At 41.7% G+C, this 15,334-nt stretch overlaps 1 protein-coding gene across 6 annotated transcripts in view; it reads right to left on the bottom strand.

Annotated features, from left to right (window-relative positions):
• Nucleotides 1–15,334, bottom strand: part of Arhgef28 (Rho guanine nucleotide exchange factor 28) — a 300,377-nt gene that overhangs the window by 26,104 nt on the left and 258,939 nt on the right. For 5 of the 6 annotated variants that reach the window (XM_052743476.1, XM_052743477.1, XM_052743479.1 and 2 more), the window contains 4 exons: nucleotides 13,770–13,808; nucleotides 13,621–13,668; nucleotides 7,653–8,138; nucleotides 5,779–6,079 (listed from right to left, as the gene is read on the bottom strand). In XM_052743476.1, the coding sequence (XP_052599436.1) occupies nucleotides 5,779–6,079; nucleotides 7,653–8,138; nucleotides 13,621–13,668; nucleotides 13,770–13,808 (874 nt within the window). The remainder of the gene's footprint in view (nucleotides 1–5,778; nucleotides 6,080–7,652; nucleotides 8,139–13,620; nucleotides 13,669–13,769; nucleotides 13,809–15,334) is intronic. The other variant, XM_052743480.1, reaches the window with a different exon arrangement.

Genomic DNA, 15,334 nt, shown 5'->3' with positions numbered 1-15,334 from the left:
CTATAGATCTATTTGGACTATAAATGAATGTTTTAACTCCTTCATTGTTGTTTCATTTAAACAATGCACACCTCAGACAGCTAATATCCACCAATCACAGAGAAAGCTCCAATTCCTAAAGCCATTTAATGAAGGTCTAGGCTGGCAAGCATAGCTTGACTTTCTAATGTAGGCTGAGTAGGAAAGGAACTTACAGACTCAGTATTTCCAGCCTTAATTTAAGTAGACAGGAAATAAGCCTGCAGAGTCAAGATTTGCTGCCCTACACCCTATGTATTGATACCAGCTTGATAACACAAAGACCTATGTTTATAAAGATAGATGATATTTATCAGAATTTAATGTCATTTTCTTAACAAAGTTCAATCCACTGCCCTAAGCAAGTAAAAAAAACTCAACCAAGTAGGTAAATTATAGCTCAACTTCAATAGGTTAAAATCAAAAGCAAAGCTTTCATGACATTTAAAACTACGGTAGGGAGTAAAATTATCATTTCATTCCCTGGTAAGGGCTTAAGTACGCTCTCTAAAAGTTTACGCATAACCCCTGGTACCTTGATGTACCTGGAGACATGGCCATTAAAGAGGTGTGTTAAAAGTGGTCGTTCGTTTAGGCCCTGACGTACTGCGTAACCGATGTCTTTGTAAGGAGAGTTGGTTAGAGCTTGGACAGGCACAGAGGGGACATCCTGTCAGTACACATGGAGAAGGACAACCAGTGAGGGAGAGAGACGGCCACAGAAGCCAAGCTCTCCGGCACGCTGATGCTGGGCTCCAGTCTCCAGAGCTCTGAGGGAGTGAGTTTCTGCTGTTGAAGCCACCGAGTCTGAGGTACTTGGCTTGGCAACCCTTGAAAACTTAAACAACCCTGACTTCAAATGCCCCTTTGTCAACTGGAGTTGAGGGAGCCTAAGGCAAATTTCAGTTTTATGGGAAATAGCCTGAAGGTCTCTGGCACAGCCTCTTTCCATTCAGACTACACAAATAAGGTGCCAATTTCTGAATTCTAGAATAGTTTTTAAACATTGGCAATTACCAGACTCTCAACTGTTTGAAGACTGTTACTGAGAACTATAGCAAAGTTTTTCATTTCCAAAGAGTTATGCTTAAAACGTCTGTCATTGAAAAGCTTGACACACCTATCTATATTTGTTCAAATGAAAAGAAAAAGAAATAACACCACATGACTGAGATTAGATATTCTGAATACAGTACCCCTAAGTTTGAAAATGTTTTGCTGGGCATCAAGTTCTAATATGTAATGAAAGAAAAATTCCTTTGGAACCCAAACAATGAAGTTACTCTTACAGCTCAGCCAGGAGAGTGCTTGCCTAGCATGAATGAAGTCCTGCACTCAATCCTCCACACCATAAACTAAACACGTGGTGGCACACGCTGCTAAGCCCAGCATTGGGGAGGTAGAGGCAAGACGATGGGAAATTCAAGGTCATCTTTGGCTACATAGGGAGTTGGAAGTTAGCCTGGGCTTTAAACCTCTTATAAATAACAAAAGTTACTCTTTTGTTCAATATCTATAAAATTATCATAAAAAATATGGGCCAGTGAGGTGTCTCAGTGAATAAAAAGGCTCGCCATACAGCCTTGATGACTTGACTTTGATCCTTGAAACCCATATTAAAAACAAAACAAAACAAAACACTGCCGTAGTGGCGCATGCCTTTAATCCCAGCACTCGGGAGGCAGAAGCAGGCAGATCTCTGTGAGTTTGAGGCCAGCCTGGGCTACAAAGTGAGTTCCAGGACCAGCCAGGATTGTTATTAGAGAAACCTGGTCTCAAAAAACCAAAACCAAACCAAACCAAAACTGGTTGTGGTGGTTTGAATGTGAAATGTGAAACCCAGCACTCTTAAAAGCAGGGTGGGAGGCAGAGAGGGGAAAACTGTCGTGAAATTCATGGACCAGCTAGCCTGCAGTACACAGCATGGCAGTAACAAGAAGAAAGACCCTGCCTCAACAAGGTGGAGGGAGAGAAGTGACTCCCAAAAGTTGTTCCCTGACCTTCACACATGTGCATGGCATCCACACACCTGTGCATGCATACACGCACACACGTGCGCGCGCGCACATACACACCCCATACACATATGCACAACAATAATAATTTTAATTGACCCAAGCTACATTTTATTTTACATATAACAAAGTAATACCTCTTGAATGTCATCAAAGAGAACATTTTAGGTAATCTGAAAGTAGAGGACTGAGGTATTTTTAAAAATACAAATAAAAGGAAAGACTAAGCAGGTATCAGACTTCCATACCATAAAATGTTTTCTTCACTGACTGATGAAAAAGCAAATAATAGACACTAACTAGACACGTTCAATACATAGTTCTAGAATTCTAAAAGCTGAGAGGGAAGAAATCACAGTAATAAAATAAAATGACTTTTTTTGGAGGGGGGACTTTAAGAGTAATGCAGTTGAGCATTTCACAGGGCCAATTACGCAGCAATTGTCCCACAGAGACTTCACTGTTTAAAGAAATTCAGACTTTTTGTGGTCTTGGCTGGAACCCCCTCAGAAGAGGGCAAGACTAAAAAGTCCTTAAACCAGCCATTTCTTCCACGATACATAAAATCAAATGCCAATTTGGATTTAATATTCAAATATCCAAGAATTTTGTTCATGAAACAGCTCCCAAAACTAGAAAGCAAACTGCTTTGTGGTGGTACCTTAAATATTTAGACACAAAATGGAGTTATTATGAGATATTAGAAAACCAAATATCCTTGAGAAAAATGTGTCTCCTGGGAAGCAACTGAAGCTGCAGGCTGTTTATGATATCTGAAGATGTTTGGGTCCCAAGAAAGACTTGGCCACAGAAATCCAAAACCTTTAGAAATAGTTTCCAAATGGTAATACTAAAAAGGGGTTGGGGGTGGATAAACAAAAACAAAAACCTGGCCCTTAATTGTGAGTATCCTGCCAGGCATTACATAAAGATGTATTCCACATCTCCTCCAAGTTCTGTTAAATGTACAGCATGGGCTCTCAGGAGAATGTGAGCTGCAGAGCCAGTCCGATCGCATTCGACTCCTGGTTTCCTTTGCCAGCCATATGACCTTGGACAAGTTGTTTGGCATTGCTGAGTTTCCCCTCCACTATGGAGGTCACCACAGAACCGTGTTGGTGGCTGGGAGTGCTAAATGGTTTTCTCCATGGAGAACCTCTGTATGGGGCCTGCAAGCTGACAGGTCACACAGTTACTGCTGGGGATAGTGGTGGAGAATGATTCAAGAACTAAGGTGAACCTGGAGTGTCTTGGGTAAGGTTGATTGAAAAATAAAAAAGAAAACAACGGAAATTCCCGTCCAGGCGACTTCTAAACACATTCATGGATTTTATTCACATACATTTTTTTTTTCAGAAATCCTTATTTTTCTCATCTGAGCTGGATCCAAACACAGCATTGGATCAGATAAGAGAGCAAACCAATTCTTAGGTGCCTCTGAAAATAATGGCCGCTATAATAAAACAGTACAGCTTTCATCAACCACGATTAAAGGCATATTTTTGTTTGTTTACTTGTTTTTTTGTTTTGTTTTTCTAGACAGGGTTTCTCTGTGTAGTCCTGGCTGTTCTGGAACTCACTCTGTAGACCAGGCTGGTCTCAAAGTCACGGAGATCCGCCTGCCTCTACCCCACGAGTGCTGGGATTAAAGACGTGCGCCACCACTACCCGACCGTTAAAGGCATATTTGACAAAAATATCAGCCTAGGACATCATAGGCAAACACAGCTAGAGAACTGTGCTCTACAGGGCTCTTTTGCAGTGCTCACTCAAAGACTCAGAAGCAGAGCACCCTGCGGCTTGCATGTCGTCCACACCACCCAGTACACTGTGGCTTGCTTTGGCCAGCCCATTCCCCTCCACTCCCGCCTTCTACAAGAGCAAGCCTGAAGCCTAGCTAAAGGCCCCACCGGGAGCTAATGTACAATAATCAAGCCACAGAGCTATGAAAGCTTGGAATGGTTTGAGTAATTTTATCTGGCCCTGACCACCCCTCAAAAAAAAAAAAAAAAAAACATGAAATATTTTCATTCCATTGTCCTATCACTTCCTAGTCTTTGATTTTCTTCTCTTTCAGAAATTACTTCTCATGCTAAAGTAAACCAACAAACAGGGCTCTTGTGCAAAACTCTAGCAGTGAACTTACATGTTCTGACCCCGACTTTCTATACCCCAGGATGTTCCTGAGAGATTCAGACTGAAATCGACCATCTTCCCTGAATGTCCTTGGTCTACACTGGACATATGATTGATTTCTTAAGCCAAAAGTCGATTTTCTCAGCATGACTCTAGCTGGCACTTTATATGCAGATAGAATGGCTTGGTGTCTATTTTATTTCCTTGGTACATTTTCTGTCTCCTGTAAACACACTGCCAAATGTGAAACTTAAGATGTTAAGACCGAGGTGACAGAGAATGATGGCGGATACATGCGAGTAAGAGTAACACTCCTAAACAAAAGCTGAATGTGCTCTGACTCAAATGGAGTTTTTGAATGATACCAAAGCCAGCACAAAGCCACACAGACAGGAGCACATACAACACTGTGCCCAGCAACAGCATTCCATAACCTGGACTCCACGGGACTGAACTTCAAGGGAAGACATGAGAGCAGTTTCCATTTTCTAAGTTTTGTTTGACCTTTTACTTTTTAATCCAAAGGACTCCATTGTACTTTTACATTTTTTTAATTTAAAGCACTGTTTGGACGAGCTGTTTCATTCTCTCGCAGAGAACGTCACAGTGCTGAGGAAGCAGTGTCAAGAATCAGCCAGGACTCAGATTCAAAGTTCCCTCGATTGGTCATAAATCAACTCACAGGCAGCGTCGGAGTGACTGCTCCCTAATTGGGAGGAACCGAATGCCTTTAAAACTTTTTGTTGCTGAAAAAGGATCCTCCCAACTGACAAACCAAGAATATATGTTAAGTCCGGAAACAAATCTGTGTCCAGTTCTAAAGATTGCTATAACTCCTGATTGTTTTATGTTTCTGAAACCTTGCACTGTCGGTGATTTATTTCATATCCATGTGGCCAGCCATTTGTTTACGCGACTGCATACCATCTGTTTTTCAGTAGGGAGGTTTCAAGTTCTTCTAATTCCCTACCTACCGTCCCGCAGAAAACAATTCAAAATGGACAGAGATTTCAATCATTTGGATTCACATGGAGTTGGAAACTCTAGCTGCCCCTCCTTTATATTTGGCAAATGCTTTAATGGGGTTAGCAAATTGTGTTCTTATGAGGTACTTATGGGGAGACAACACCTTTTTTTTTACAATGACAAATGATGTTAACAGTTTCATTCTGAGTGTTTAATAGTACAACAGGAGATTTCACTAATGTTACAGGAAATTGCCCTGATAGACAATAAAGTCCCACCACAAATCCTGTCTGTACCTTTTATTTCTGAGCGTCAACTGAGACACACATCAAGATGTGGCAGGGTCTACAGTGGAGAATTAATATCAAGGTGTACCAATTTTAAGTAGACACCATTTAGCCCACGGGCCTAAAAGCCCTCTTGGTCATGTCTATGGCATACTCTAAGCCCTACCACATGGCATCATCTACTCAGATACTTAAGAGGGGAGGGAGTCCCCAGACCTTCCAAGGAAAACTCTTAACTCATGGCCACCTTCGTTCCCAACCTAAGCTCACTTCGGTTCACTGTACCGAGGAACCATTCACTCACAGAACCAATTTCTCGCTGACATCGTACAGAGGATGTGTAAAGAATTAATTACCATTTTTACAAGAATCCTTGTTGTTTTCTTGGAGAGCAGGTATCTGATGGCCGGCTCCCGGAGCTGTCCAGAGTTCATGGCTGACATCTGGAGGCTGAGAAACATCGATCTTCAGTTCTGTTTGACTGTCACTAGTCCTTACCAAATCAAAATGAGATACTCCTGGGGGGTAAGTGTCCCATGGGACACCCGATGGATTTGGTTTATTATTGGAAGTGTTAAGTGACATGCGTACTAAAGCTTCATTGATGAAAAATGAATTTTCATGGCACAAACTCTCAGCTCGATTAAGTTCCATTACCTGTATAAAGAAGCACAGAAAGATACAATAATTTCTTTAGCAACTTAAACAAGTTCACAAAGCATTTATTTAGCCCACATGCCTGAAAACTCTTGTTCTAGCAATCAAGGTTTTAATAAAACGAGATGAGGAAGAAATCTGCCATTTGCTCTCCTCCCAACCCCTTTAAACGAGCTAAAACGAGGGCCTCCAAGTCGCCATGCACAGTTTTTCTTACTTTAGAAAGCAGCAGAGTTCTGCGCCGTTGGAGAGTCTCCATTTTATTTTAATCAAAGCAAGCAGTGTTTCCACTTTTGTGATATAAAAAAACTTCAAAACATATCCTTCAATGCACAAGGAATTTGCAATAAATGTAATTTAGCAAACTTGAAGGGGAAATCAGATACAACATAGTTCTTTCTTATAAGCCTATTAACTTTTACAACCCTATGCACTATCAATAAAAACACAGATGCAATGCAAAGTATTAGAAAATCTGCCCAGGCAAATGGAATTGTCAAGCAAGGTTAAAGAGAATGCAAAGAGAACAGGAATCTTCCAAATGGTTTTATCCATTCAGTCCTTAATCAGTGTAGCTCATGATAACTTTATGGTGAAATAGATTTTGAATTCAGTATATCTAATTCACAAAGAGCAAATAAGCTTTCTACATCAGAATTTGTTCAATTCAATGCTTATACATGAAGAGCTCAATGATCTATAAGAAGACATGTGCCATACAATATGATCAAATACTCTTAGTTTATCACAACAGCTCATTTAAAGGGGGTCCTTAGCATGTTCACAGTGGATGTGCCTCCAGGTCAAAGCCACCCTTATCTTATTGGGGCAACTCCATTCTGTGGTCCTTCCTTAGGCAAGGGTGTCTCAGAGCACATAGGCCCCAATAAAGACCCAGGACCTTAGAATTTCCATCTTTTAAGTCAAGATATCCATGAATTGATTCTAAACAGTATTGGGGTTTTTTTTGTTGTTGTTTTGTTTTGTTTCATCTCCAAACTGAGACACACTCTTGTGAGCTCTTCTACAAGAACCAGGAACACAGAAAATATAACATGAATCTTAAAAGGTCTTATTAATAAAAACAAACCTGGAGCCAGGTATTGGGGTGAATGCTGGAAGATCAGAGAAGCAGAACAAGCCACAGCCTCCTCACCTCGCCAATTCCTCAGCTGATCCTGTTTCCTCAGACTAGAAACCTCTGAGTCCTCACCCAAATGGATCTCAGCTGAACTATGCTGCTCAAAAGCCTAAAAGCTTAACCTGCCTCTAGTTCCTGGTCACACCTTATATACCTTTCTGCTTCCTGCCATCACTTCCTGGGATTAAAGGCGTGTGTTACCACGCCTGGCCGTTTCCAGTGTGGCTTTGAACTCACGGAGATCCACACAGATCTCTGCCTCTGGAATGCTAGGATTAAAGGCATGTGTGCCACCATTTTCTGGCCTCTGTATCTAGTGGTCGTTCTGTTCTCTGACCCCAGATAAGTTTATTAGTGTTCACAATATATTGGGGGAACCAATATCACCACAGATATTTGGGTAAGCCCAGCCTATGCAGGGCTAAGGCATACCTCCTTGCTCCCTGGAGAGAAGACAGCGGGGAGGCTCCTCTGGCGACTGTGCTTGCAGTGGCCCAGCAGACCCTGCTGGACACGCATCCTCTGTCGCTCCCTCTCCACCATCCGCTGGCCCTCCCGCAGCCGCTCGAGGCTCTGCTGGTACTCCTGGAGCTGGTGGTCCAGCTCACTGCGGCTGCGCAGCAGCAGCTCCTCCTGTGACTGGCACTCTCTTTCCCGCGCTTGCAGCCAGCTCTCTTGGGCTTCCTGCTCACGCTGCTGCTGGTCGCAGGTGCGGTGCCAACGCCGCTGCTCCTGCTGGAACTGGTGCTGAAGCTTGTGGATGTTAGCCAACTCCTCACGCTGCTTCTCCAGGTAGCGGGATTTCTCCTGGTCCTGCAAGGGGCCACCTCGGAAGGAGTGGCTAGTGGCCAAGCTCTCCCGCTGCTGTAGGACCAGCTTGTGGATCTCAATGTGGCTGTCCTGGATGGTCAAGGCAGCCTGGGGCGGGGTAGGGGGAAGCAGAAGAGGCCAAATGAGTAAGTATAGGCTTGAATTACACATGGGATGGTAAAGGACTCCCAAAGGGTAAAGGCTTGGTGGTCAGCTGTGGAACTAGCTAGAAAAGGCAGAACCTTTAGGAGACAGGTCTAATGAATGGCTTTGTAGGAGTCGGGTGTGTGTGTGTGTGTGTGTGTGTGTGTGTGTGTGTGTGTGTGTGTGTGTGTCCTGGAAGGGGATACTGGGACCCAGCCCTTTCCTTTTTTTTGGATCCTGATCTCATGAGGTGAGTAATTCTGCTCTACCTGGTACCCCCACCATGAAGTCCTGCCTTCCCCAGAGCAGTGGCGCCAAACAACCACATACTGAAACGAGGAGCCAATGTCAACTCTGCCTCTTCTAGCTTGGTCTTTGGGGTACTTTGTCAACAAGACACAAAGTTAGCAAAGCTCATGGACCGTTTACCTCTTGGTCGGAAATATATCTAAAACACAGAGTGCTTGCTGGATTATTTTCCTGTCATATCCTGCCCCTTTCCAAGTTAGATCCAAAGACACTTTGAGCTTTCAAATAGGTTTGTCTACATTTCCTAATGGTATGACTTGGGGATTATACAGGAAAGAAATAATACATACAATCAGTATCATTGGCATTTGGTATCTAAGAAAGTTTGGTTTGATGAGTCCAGTGGATGCCCAACCTGTTGATGCTCAAGTCCTTATTTGAAAGGGCTTAGTAATAAGACATGACCCACTCATATCCTGCCACTCAAACTCTTTAAGTTGCCTCAGGATTGCTTGTAAGATCTAATATGCCGTCTATACATCACTTCATCCACACAGAAAGGTTTGAAAGCATACTGCTTTCCTGAATTTTCTGGAACTGATTTTTCCATCTTTTCAGTCCACGGTTGGTTAAATCCAAGGATGAAAAACTCACAGCTACAGAGGATTGATTGTTCTTATCCCTGCTTTTGGAGAAGTGATTGGCTGTTGGTTGTTGGGTTGTATTTAAGTCAGTCCTTTGGGTAAAAATTTAGTGTGTAAATTCACAAGACTGAATTCCTCTTCTATTCTCCTTCTCCTTCTGAGGTCCCTCGTCAATCATTCGTGGGAATTTAAGAATCTATATAAACACAGTAGTATCCTTTATTTGAGTCCCAAACCAGAAATTATTTGAGCTTTATATATTGCTTTCATGAAGACATAAAAATAAAAGTCAACTATTTGGAGACTTTTGGCAAATAGCCTTTTTATAACATAATGCCCGAGAATCACAGTTAATGCTGTGTTTTAGGAGTTATGGAAATGGGTAGAGCTAGTCTCCCTACTGCTAGGTTTCTGCATTAGATCAAGAAGGTCTTACAAAAAAAAAAAAAAACAAAAAAAAAACCTAAGACCTAAGCTTAAAGTCATTGTTTACTAGATTGTTAACAGGAGCTGCAATGGTTGGGGAAAATAGATACTCTAAATCCCAGCAGACATGACCAAACATTAAAACAAAAAGTTGTTTTGAACTCTAATATCTTCCTATGAAAAGCTTGGCAACATCACAGGAAATAATTACCAGGACTTGTTAAGATGCTACTGAAACCAAAACAACAACAACAACAACAACAACAACAACCACCTACTGTGAATGCCCTCAGAAGCTTTTAATTTTAAAAGTTCCCATTTAAAGTGCAGAGAAGTAGAGAAGGAACCAATTGCGAAGAGACACACTGCGTATGTGTGTATAGCTTGACTCCGAATGAGACATCATTACCATCCTAAGGATAAGTCCAAAGTTTTCCTTCCTAAGACATTTTTAAATTGCCCAGGTAACACACACCCTGGGAAGAAGGAATTCTGACCATCAGTTTTTTTGTGTGAGATCAGCACTTTCCTCTACTTCTGAAACTTAATGAACTTAGGTATTTTAAATTCATACTTACTTTGGAATAAGACTCAAAAATGTCTTCACTAGGGCCTTTTGCAATAAAATTTGCATTTTTAAATTCAAAAATTAATTGAAAAAATTCATGGTCACTCTTGTGAAATGACTTTAGGAGCTCTTATAAGAAGGACGGTCATCATGGAGACGGGGGTACTAACCATGGTGGCCTTTAAATAAGGGACAATTAGCATTGACAAAGCACTGGCACTCTGCTGGCCGGAAAGCACACTGTAGACGCTACCACCACTAAACACCAATAGACCCTGAGGGTATTGGTACTATAAAGCAAACAAACTCCAATATTTTGCATGTCAAAACTGACAGGCACTAGCTCTTGTGTAAGGACTACAATCAGGATATCTCAGAGCAACCATAAAGAATTTATCATGCCTGTGTGAGACTGGGATAGGCCATTCTCTTCCCTCTCACAAACATACTTGAAGACTGGATATTGATTTGCACTTTTTTTTTTTTTTTTTTTTTTTTTTTTTTTTTTTTTTTTTTTTGGTTTTTCGAGACAGGGTTTCTCTGTGTAGCTTTGCGCCTTTCCTGGAACTCGCTTTGGAGACCAGGCTGGCCTCGAACTCACAGAGATCCGCCTGGCTCTGCCTCCCGAGTGCTGGGATTAAAGGCGTGCGCCACCACCGCCCGGCTGATTTGCACTTTTAAAGTTACATTTATGTTTAGGAATTCTCAATTCACTCTTATTCCGCTTACTGGGGTAGAATCATCTGCATCCTTTCCTTTTTCAGCCTGTCTGTACTTCTCCAAGTCTTCTATAGGGACCAACTGTCATTTTCATGTTTCAGAAATGGGGTAGAGTTCAGCTCCTAAGGAGAGAACCATGCCACAAAATGGAAATGCTTCACACCCCATAGCCCAAGACCAGCTCAAGAGCTTCAGTTAGATGAAGGGGATCTACTGGCAGCCTTGATATTTCCCATTTGGATTCAACTTAACACAGTGGTTCTCAACCTTCCTAATGCTGCGACCCTTTAATACAGTTCCTCCTGCTGTGGTGACCCCCAACCATAAAATTATTTTCATTGCTACTTCATAACTCTAATTTTGCTACTGTTATGAATCATAATGTAAATATTTGTGTTTTCCGGTGGTCTCAGGTTGTCCAACTGCCCCACCAAGGGGTCACAACCCAAAGGCTGAGAACCACTGACTTAACATATTGCAGAACTGAGGTCAATAGGCTGCTGAATTCTTCTGAACCAGAGATACACGTAGGGCTGTATTCAGAGGAAAACAACAACAAAATGACCCTACATAGTTTATTCAGGCAGCACAAGTCAGGATGGCCAATGTCTCCAGCCCTTGAGAATTTAATGTGCGTTCTCAGGCCAAAGCTGCCCAGCAGACATCTAAAAAAAAGCCTATTTGTTTCACCTGATAAATGGACCTCCTAGATGATCTACGTCATACCTACCATATATAAGACGGTAAAGACATCCCCGCATAATATGAATAAGACAAGAAGCTTACTGTTACCACTGTTGGTTAACACATTTTCTGATGGAGGCAGAGCCAACCTGTGCCCTGTGTGTCACATATGTCTCCAGAGAGCTATGAATGCAGCCCAACACAGTCTTAGAGGACAGAGCTATGTCACCGTGTCAAAAAGTTGAGATACCCCTGTATCTATCAATAAGCAAGAAAGTAATAAGCCAAGAAAATGCAATTGATATAATTATTGAAGAATAGTCATAGTACTATTTTTTTCAAGTTTTCTGCCTGAAACATTCCAGAGAATCCATGGAAATTTTATTAAAACAAAAACTAAAGTTAAATGAGTTGGCTGATAATAAAAACCAGCATTGTTTTTTATCAACAACCATAATTGGAGAAGCATGAACATATGTTTTAAAATTTATATAGAACCTGTATGAAGACAATTATAAAGCTTCCTGCACAACCTAAAATAAGAGGCGACTGGCCTTGTTCTTACACAGGGACCTGATCGATGCAGAAGCACAAATTCCTTCCATTTAATTCATGAATATAGTGCAAATTTAATCTAATGGTCTCGGTAGAAGGTAGAAAACTGGACAAAGTGATCTAGCAACTTTGTAAAATGTGCAAATTGTATAGGAAAGGGCTAAGAGGAACTAGTGTCACCATGTCCTCAGGTGTGATCCCAAGCTCTAATCACTGAAACAATGGTACTGGGACTGAAACAAGAATGGGCAGGAGACCAACAGTCGTCCAGAGAGAGATTTGTTAGCATCAAAATGTAAGCAAGAAAACATCGAATGCAGCCAGGGCTTTATGTTTTCTACTCCAAATTTAGACCTAGTTTTCCTGTAACAGTCAGTCCTGTGGTATAAAATATGAACTATGAAAGACTAATGAAAAACTGAGGGAATGTGTTTTGTCTTAATAATAAGTTTGCACAAATAAAGTAATCCGATATCTTGCTCCATTTTTAAATTGAGGAAGGAAGGAAAAAGAGAAAGAAAAAAGATATGATTGATTAATTTTGGCAGTTTAATAAAATCGCAAAAAGGTATCTAGAGTAACTTAGCCCAAGGAGACATTCAAATATGGTTAAAGATATTAGAATACGAGGAGGTTGACATTTTGTGCTATTAATAACACAAGTATAAATAATTGGAACTGAGTAAATTCTGTGGACACAAATACTATACACACATTAACAACCACGCTGTAGAGTAATTGCTGCCACAGAAAGATGAGGGTTGCCCATGAGTAACATGAAACTCTCTAAATTCTGCAGGGATATACGCAACATGGTAACTAATGTCTTATTAGTTTTGTTTCTTTAATTAGCATGGCAACAGCAATCCTCTCTTTAGAACCACAAGACACTTTATTTGATTTTTATTCTCAAAAATGTCTACACTGTAACTATTGCCTTGACAGCATTAAAATTTTCTAATCATGACACAAAGCACTATGGGTGCACTTTAGTGAGCATCCCCTGAGGGATGGACCCTACAGTCTTCTAACTCACAACCCAGGGGTGATTTTTATGCCTTCCTTAGAAGGTAACAAGTGATTAGCAGGAGGCTTGTTGGCCCCTTCGCTTTTGTGAGCTTATTCTTTCACACAGGGCCCAATGCAGAAAGGACACCCAATCAATACTGAGTGATGAGCAAACCAAAGCGCGAAGGAGCGTGCAAATTATTTCACTGCTCGTCACAAAGGCTGAAGGCCACATGTGGAAACAGCACAAGTTCAGGTGAGAATTTCAGTTTTCAGCAGAAAATGTGAAGTCATGCCGCACTCACCTAAGCATTTCATTGTGTCAGGCCCAAGCAGATTCATCGCTCTCTTTGGAGCGACAGGAACCGGTTTACGGTTTCTGAGAAGAACGGGGTAAAATGTGGCGGTGCTGGGCTGCCTCCTGATTACAAAACCAGGTGAGCTCAGCTGGTCTGGTGGAGTTACACCTCAGGGGTCGGCATTCTTCTAAGATCACTTATGGCCTTTCCAGTGTTCTAATTTCTAAGGTCTGGGTCATCATAGTACATTAAAAGAAACATTCACAAGGTCAAGGTTACTGAAGAGTCATTACCTGAAGGCTATAGAGGAGACGGGTTAAGTTCTGTATGGCTTGTATAATCTGGGGGGGAAAAAAGGATTGTATGTGTTAAATTCTTGAAAAACCTCTCTTAGCAACAAATTGAGAAAGAATGGGATATATTTACAGCATGTGAAGCTTACCTCTGATTGTGAGGAACCCGGAAAACTTCTATATTCCCCCTAAAATACATAAAAACATGAGAAAATGAACAGCCACGCAACTTTTGAAAGCTATCACGTTCTCCTAATGTATGAGTTTCCCACTCTAAACGCCCTTACCTCAGCTACAGTGCCTGTCTCTTCTAGGAAGAAACGCCTGGAGAATTAAACAGCCCCTTGACCTTGCAGGTCTTACTCATTCAAACTTGATGTGAGAGATGTGTGACAACTTTTACCCAACCATCCCTTAAAATGGCATAGATGACAGTGACGAGACTCAGCAAACCCTTCACTCATCCCCAGGGACAGGCTGCTGCCACATGGCTCTCTGGAAGCCGTGGAACATCACAGGGCTTCAAGCTCCCAATCTCAATGTTGGAGAATCATGATGTCCAAGTTACAGAGAGACAGCCCCAGGAAAATGCTTAGGGTCCTCCAGATCTTCAATGAATTACCAACCCAGCTCAAAAAACCATGAATGAAGCCACAGGAGGCTGGCCATCTTCTCTTTGGGGATGGAGCCCATGCCTCAGGCTTTGTCGCGTTCACACAGGCAGATACTGGGAGCTTCCAGTTAATTGCATTAAGCACTCGTTTATTTATTGTCTGTCTTCTCTCATTAGTAAACTGATGAACAGTAAGGCTTTGTGCATTGAGCATTAATTATATCTACAAACCTAAGAATGGTGTCTCGCATGGAAGGGACACTCAACAAGTAAAGGACTCCAAGTGGTACTTGCCCACATTTCTCTTCAATAAGTAAGGAGCAGTCAATACTACAAACTCCACAGTTTACGGAATGGGAAATCATCCGCTTCCCTATCCTCTGAGAGCCTACAGTTTCCTGGAGGGCGCTTGTGTTTGTCTGAGCCCATGCCATTTTAAGCTCTAAAGAAAGTCAGCCATGGTGATGTCCTCAAGTAGCTTTCATTTTGTTGCATCACTGAGCTTAATCAAGTGGTGGGCTAGCCCAATCTCCTTTTCTCCATATTGCCAGTTAAAGATTTTTGTCGCCAAGCAGCCCCTCTAACAGGGAAAGGACAAGACTGGAGAGGGAGATGACATGTCAGTGCTGCAGAACTCTGCCCCACTGTCTGGAAGACACCAGGATTCCAGTTGGGTGGTAAGTTCTTGCTGTTCTTCTGGGCCTATCTTTGCCTATTCACTGCTTTTGTGGTAAACATGACATAATATTTATAATATTATCATCTATAAAGAAGTGAACACATAAAAATGAGTTGGATTATGCTACACTGGATTAAGTTGGTTACTCACAGCTAGAACCACTGGATTTGGGGTTAGACAGGAAAGTGGGTATCATCTTTTTAATGGAGTTCACCTGCCACCTGGTGGTTGTACTGCATAACTACAGTTGATCATTGGGCAGGAGACTTTCTACCCTTGGGTTATTGTTTTTAATTCTTTCAGAAATTTGTTTTAACCTTATCTTACTAAGGACACTAATGATAAGACATCCATTACATGCTTGCTCGGAGTTTTAGCCAAGTGACCCACTCCTATATCTCAGTTTATTTCAAAAGGCCTTA

Source organism: Peromyscus californicus, unplaced genomic scaffold, assembly GCF_007827085.1.
Source record: "Peromyscus californicus insignis strain IS unplaced genomic scaffold, ASM782708v3 Scaffold_18__1_contigs__length_77618521, whole genome shotgun sequence".
NCBI lineage: Eukaryota > Metazoa > Chordata > Mammalia > Rodentia > Cricetidae > Peromyscus > Peromyscus californicus.
Note: the sequence above shows the minus strand (reverse complement) of the source record. Positions and strands in the feature narration are given on the sequence as shown.